General features: G+C 35.8%; 1 protein-coding gene across 4 annotated transcripts in view; it reads right to left on the bottom strand.

The window, feature by feature from the left end:
- LOC147078565 (uncharacterized) overlaps positions 1-6,393 on the bottom strand; it is a 354,146-nt gene that overhangs the window by 75,690 nt on the left and 272,063 nt on the right. For all 4 annotated transcript variants that reach the window (XM_085960512.1, XM_085960509.1, XM_085960510.1 and 1 more), the window contains 4 exons: positions 2,246-3,056; positions 1,748-1,906; positions 1,442-1,654; positions 959-1,219 (listed from right to left, as the gene is read on the bottom strand). In XM_085960512.1, coding sequence (XP_085816638.1) covers positions 959-1,219; positions 1,442-1,654; positions 1,748-1,906; positions 2,246-3,056 — 1,444 coding nt within the window. The remainder of the gene's footprint in view (positions 1-958; positions 1,220-1,441; positions 1,655-1,747; positions 1,907-2,245; positions 3,057-6,393) is intronic.

Below are 6,393 nucleotides of genomic sequence, written 5' to 3'. Positions count from 1 at the left end.
TGGACGGGGGAAAATAAGGAAGCGGCAAAAGAAAAAGAATGCAGTGTGAAAAATAAAGAATAATAAATAATACAAAAAAACCTGGGAGGCAACCAAAAGACGATTAAAAATGATAAAATAATAAACGTAATCAATAAATTATATTTTGGATTTAAATTAAAAATGATATGTGCGTAATCGATTTTTGAAAACATCCCATGTTTCAGTGCAAACAAGACAATAAGTACCTCCACTCGATCCGGCAGTCCGGCGATGATAAAGCGATGAAATAAGCACACCTCCACCTTTAGCAGCCCAATCGAGCGATTGATAATGTACAAATAATAACAGATCTGATGAGGAATGATAATGGACCGAAACCAAGCGATGCAAATGTCAAAGAGCGGTGCGGTTTTATGAGGGCGAGTGGTGAGCCCAACCCAGCCGCAAGGGAAGGTAGTGAGAGTGATTCGAGGATCGACGTCCGCCGTCGCAATACGCCGAGGAAACTTTCAGAAGGGATGCGACTGAAAAATATTTCCAGGGCGCGAAGCGACCGGCCGAGAAATTTTTGGCGTACAAAACTAGAATGTCACTCGATTTGGCTTTTAATTATTTGTTTACAATGAAATCCCTAGCCGGCTATACCGCATTGTTTGTTCATGTCATCATATTTTATAATATACCTATATAATATATGTATGTAATGTTGTCATACCGAGCTCGAAAGCTTCGGTTCAAGAGAGATTATAGTACTATGCATCCTAACACTCAAACGATCCATATCACATAACCCAGGGAATTTAAAAATCCAATACTCTGAGGACATTCGTAAAGCGTTAATTCGACTGTCATAACAAATTACTAGAAGATTTACTAATATAGTATAAAATAATACATGGTTTCACCCAGGAGACGTGATATGGTCCGTTTGCACATACTTTATTCTAAGGTGGCAGCAGTGAAAATAGACACATACCTGTTGGTCTTGTTCTGCGACGTCTTTATCGTGAGGGCTATAGTTGGGTGCCATCGCACATCGGAGGTTCTGTTCGGCTTGTACTAATTGGGCGCGCAGCTTCTGCAACTCAGCGGCATGGGCCTCAACTTGGGCGTGGGCCCGTTCCAGCTGATCAGCCTGCGCCCTCGTATCCGCACCTACTCCCTCCAGTTCACGCACCAGCTCACCTGCAGCCCTCTCTACAGAGTCATCTCCACCCACACCGGATCGGAAATGAACCTACACCAAAACAAACCGAAGGTTTACATAAAAAAAAAACTTCAAATACTAGGTAAAATCTGGTCTGGCGTTGTAATAATTTAAACGGATCTGTAAAAATAAAAATAAATTTATTATTATTATTTATAAGTAAGTAGCCAACGTAAATTTTCTCTTCGTGGAATGTCAATATTTATCTTAACACAGCAGTGCAGACGGTTTATAAATAACACAGTGACTCACGTTCAATTTATCGATGGACATCGATATCTTTGTTTTTTGAATTGTAATGTCGCTGAGGATCTTTTCTCTGAGACCGAGCTGGTCTCTCAGCGGTTTTTTCTTATTTTGCGGAGCTTCAAGAGCCTGTCTGGTTTTCTCGATCCAATGACGGACGTCTTTCATCTTCTTTTCACATTGCTCCCATTCTTCAGATGTCTCTTGAAGCAGAGCATGCTAAAAATATAGGTTATAACATATTAAGTACAGTAAATAAAACCAGAAAGAAGAGTCATACATTATTTTAAATACACAAAGAGGAATACGTACTCTCTCCATGAGACAGGTTTCCGCTTCTGTTTTGGCAGCTTCCGTGGATTCTAATATCCTTGGAAGTTCTCCAACGCTAGCGGTCTGTTGAATATTCTCCAACTCTTTCGCCATTTCGTTCAAATTCTTCGATTGGGCTTTGCAGCCCTTCAGGTGCGTCTAAAAAATAAACATACATTTGCAAAGTACTAGAAAAATATAAGTATTCATACAGAGACATTGCAAGTGAACAAATGTTATCCACTGAATGGTTTTACGGTACTGGTTTTTGCGATTATAAATAAGCATTTTATCTCAACGTCAACCTGGTATCTTTCAAGTATGGTGCTTATCTAAAAATGTTACGCTGCAAAAAGAAGCCGACGTTGCCATAGCTAGAAAAATATTATCATGTTATTTAAAAAAATATTAATTTCGAACAAGAAATATTAAAATATACTTTAAATATGTACCTACTATCAAAATGAGAATTATGAATTATTCATCATAAATAAATACCGTATACTCGTTGAGCTTTTGTCTGGTCTCTTGGAGTGTGGCCAAATGCAATGGCTGCCCAAGGAGTTCACGCTGCACCACGACCCATTGGCGCACAGTTTCGTTGAGGGCGAGGAACCTCGCCCAAGCGTCCAAACTGTCGCCAACCTTCTGCTTCTTTTCCTCAAGCCACGACTTAACCTGCGACAACTGTTCAGTCAAGGTATCAATAGTTGACTGCACCAATTCCTTTTCTTCATCATCTTGGCTATTCTCTATAATAGTCTTTCCATTTTTAGTGAGTCTTTCCAGTTTATCGGCGATCCCTCCGATTTCGGATTGGATCTGTTGCAGGCTCTCTCGGAGGACCTTAGGCTCCGGAGTCTTGTCCTGTATCTTTGCTTCGGCTCTCCTCAGCCAGGCTTGGACTTCCTCAACATCTGCAGCATAGTCAGTCCTGACAGTCCTGGCCTTTTTGAATTCTCTATCTTTCTGATCCATGGCTCCCACGAGAGTCTCAGTCAAGAGTTCTAAAGCAGATAACTCTTGCGCCAAATCTGACGGCGTTGAGAGTCCCTTGGTAGAGTATTTCCCGTTAGTACTGTCAATCAGAACCTTAGAATTCTGTTTAAGTTTATTCACACGATTTTTTAAATCGCTGAGTCCGTTTTCCAAAGACGTCTGATTTTCTCCAAATACTTTGTATGATTTGACGTCAGTAAGTGTACCGTTAATTTCCTTAGTCAAGGAAGCAATGCGCTTTTGGGCTTCTGTTATATCGGCAATGTCTGTCTCAGTCTTGTCCAAACGGTCAGACAGCGATTTAAGGAGCCTGAAAACAAAAAAAAATACGATAAGTTTCACAATCAATTATTAATTAAAAATAACTAAATACATGTAGCAATGAGTATCAAGAATAAACTATCCGGAAATCGTGCGCGTTTACTCTGAAAAAATTCAGCAACACACTATTTTTATTTTGATATAAATAATACGCAGAACGCGCGAACCGGCAAACGTTGTTGATATTGCATAAAAATAGCGTTAAGTACAAGTGAGACGAAAAATGCGAGAAGCACGAAAATCACAGCACGCTGGATTATAAAAGCTCGCACCGACCGAAGAAAAAGACAAACAAACAGACGAAAAGATAGTCAGAGAAAAACAAAAATAAAATAGACACCATCTAAAAATATATCGAGTAATTAACGCAGGTTTTCCAAAGTGTGTATGAAATAATTAAAAGAAATCCGTTACAAAATAAACAAAAACACGTTTTCTGTTATAATAATATTAACTCTTGTATTTGAAGCGATAAAACATAGCGGCGGTCAAAGACTCGGGATTTAAATTATTAATTAGAATCGATTAGATATTTACACAGTGTTCGCGTAATATTTGAGTTTTGTTTTGCAAGTACCGCATTGCTGATGTATAAACAAAAATTCGAACGATACGCAAGCGCCCGTTATGTTTTCGCGGCGAGACTCTACGGCGGGTGCTACGGGGGTCTACGGGTCTACGCCAGGTTCACCTTATTTCGTAGGTTTCTGGCTATTCACGTGAATACGTCGAGGCAAAGTCGTGACCGAGTTTTTAAAAAATCACGGGTCGAGTTTTCGGAGTTCCAGCCGTCCGTCGGTGTCGTTCGTAGCGATTTGAGTAGAAATTGGGCGTCGCGACGCTCCGGAGTTGACGACGTCGGCGGATGTATATATAGCCTCCGATTCGAGTCGTGCCACGCGCCGTGGCGGTCACGCGACCCTTTGCCGCTTTCTACACTGGATATTATTATTCGTACAAAGTTATCTCACAATTCACAGGAAAATACCGAAAATTCATAATATACACACTAACCTCCAGCAGAAAAATACGTTGTCTAACTGTAATTGTTGATTACTGCACAATATTGCATTACACTTGCAAAGACTTCATACTAGACGATTGTCAAACAGTTACAAAAACTACAAAAAGAAATATTTAAGTTGGTACATGAAATTATCTGGGTCTATAATCGTAACTGAAAATATGTGATTAAGCTACACGTTGACGAAATAATAAACGTCGGTTTCTTTTTCAAAATAATATATCAATTAAACTGAAATATGCTTAGTGTAATAGGCGTCATTGTATTATATTGCATTGATCATTGCTTAAGGGTGTATTGTTATTCTTATAGTTTATTATAATAGTTTACCTCCGTCCAATATTCAGCCTTCGCTACTGTTGTATTATGTATATATTATTATATAAGCAAAAATAATTGAAATTTAATATTTTTAATTGAAATATGCACATATTAAATTTTATTTAAATGGCCATGGCCATGCTGTCTGATAAAGATAAACGATGCATAACATTTAATATTAAAATCATCAGCCGGAAAATACATTAACCGCAGAATAATGCAATAGAATAAAATAATCCATTATGTAATAGCAGATAAAGTAAACATCTTTGTGCAATTTTGTTCATTCGAACAAACTAAGAATTCTATTAATCATTGAACCAAAGATTTCTTCAATTAGGTATTCAGTTCGCTGTTAGGAAATATATAAGTAACATAATTTGATTTTTCCTCGATTTGTACGATCAATCATATCAAAAGATATTAATTAATTAAAATGATAAATACTTATATTCTGAATTTGAAATATGACACAATCACCAGATTAAGTATTTCATTTTTTTTTGGTTACATAATATCCACATATTAGAATCTTAACCTACATGTCGAGTCATTGAATAAAAGGTAAAGTTGTCTGAAAACACTATTTTCCAAGAAACTGTATTAAATGAACAATATCTCTACTCTATTCTCCTAGTCGGCGTATTATTTCCGAATGTTTATAAATACTTCAACTCCTACCGGCATTTCTATGAGGATCGTGACCCCTATGCAGTATAAAATAAAACAAAATGAATAGGTACGTATGACGTGTAATATACTTGAACCGGATGATCAGTACGTGTTTCATTTGCTTATACTTGGACGTAGTAAAAAAGCAATACATTCGGAGAGATCAGATTTTTTTATTATTTTATTTTATCAATGGTTAGTGGAATTAATATTTAAATTATTTGTAACGTATGAGAGAATATATATAAAAATGTGCTATAGAAAGCGAGACAGGGAGAATACTTATGAAACATACACGTATAAACGAAAATTCTAAATTTGAAAGATTGGAGCAATCGTTTATTTTAATCGGGTCGTGAAAAAAAAAACAAAATTTAATGATAGGTACTCTCATAATAGTTTGAAAACTTACAGTGCGGTAATTGCATATTGAGTGATTAGAGTATCTAGAAATTGTGTGTTATTCAAGATATTTAAGGGTAATTAATTATAATAGTGATAGGGTGCTATAACCTACTGAAATCGTAGGCAACATCAACATACATAATTAATCAAAAAACAGAAACATTATGGACGAGGAAGAACATTCGGTTAAGTTTATTATTACCTCTACAATGAGGAAAAGTTCCCAACATTACAATAAGGAAGATACTTTATAAATGAGTTTTCAAAAATATACTGTTATTTGTAGACCTCTCTAATATTTTAATATAATTTTTAAATTATTATCTCAGCACAATTTTAGCTTGGTATTTACCAACTTGACTAGTAAGAAAACGTGAGTAAAAGATAAGTACGTAGGTATTTTATGGGATTCGTAACATATAATAAGAAAATGTATATACATGAAAATATAGCACATACTAAACAAATTTATTTTTATTCGTATGTTCTGATTATCAGGATAGATAATCCAGTCATTTCACACTGTGACACTGAATGAGACTCAGTTGCATACAGATAAATTATAGCAAGGGGGAGATAACAAAAAAATAACAGAAATAAGATTACAGCATAATGCAATAAGAAATTATTATCACAATACATAATATGGAAAGATGACTTTATCTGATACTTGAATATTTTTTATACATAATTTGAAACACCTCAGAAACACACCACTATATTGGGGTATCTAATGGTATTATTTTTGTTGAATGTTCAACTTGAGGGAAATAAATTATTATCAGAAATAACAGACACTGAAATATTTTTGTTATTTCCACATTGTGTTTATCACAAGGCCGGTTTCGTTCATATATAACGTTCTCAACTTGTATCAAACTAATAGATTTATAAGGGTAGTTTT

The sequence above is a fragment of the Rhyacophila brunnea genome, unplaced genomic scaffold (assembly GCF_057557595.1).
Source record: "Rhyacophila brunnea isolate RB1 unplaced genomic scaffold, BYU_Rbru_1.0 scaffold_11, whole genome shotgun sequence".
Taxonomy (NCBI): domain Eukaryota; kingdom Metazoa; phylum Arthropoda; class Insecta; order Trichoptera; family Rhyacophilidae; genus Rhyacophila; species Rhyacophila brunnea.
The sequence above is the reverse complement of the archived record's forward strand: the minus strand, read 5'-3'. Positions and strand labels throughout refer to the sequence as shown.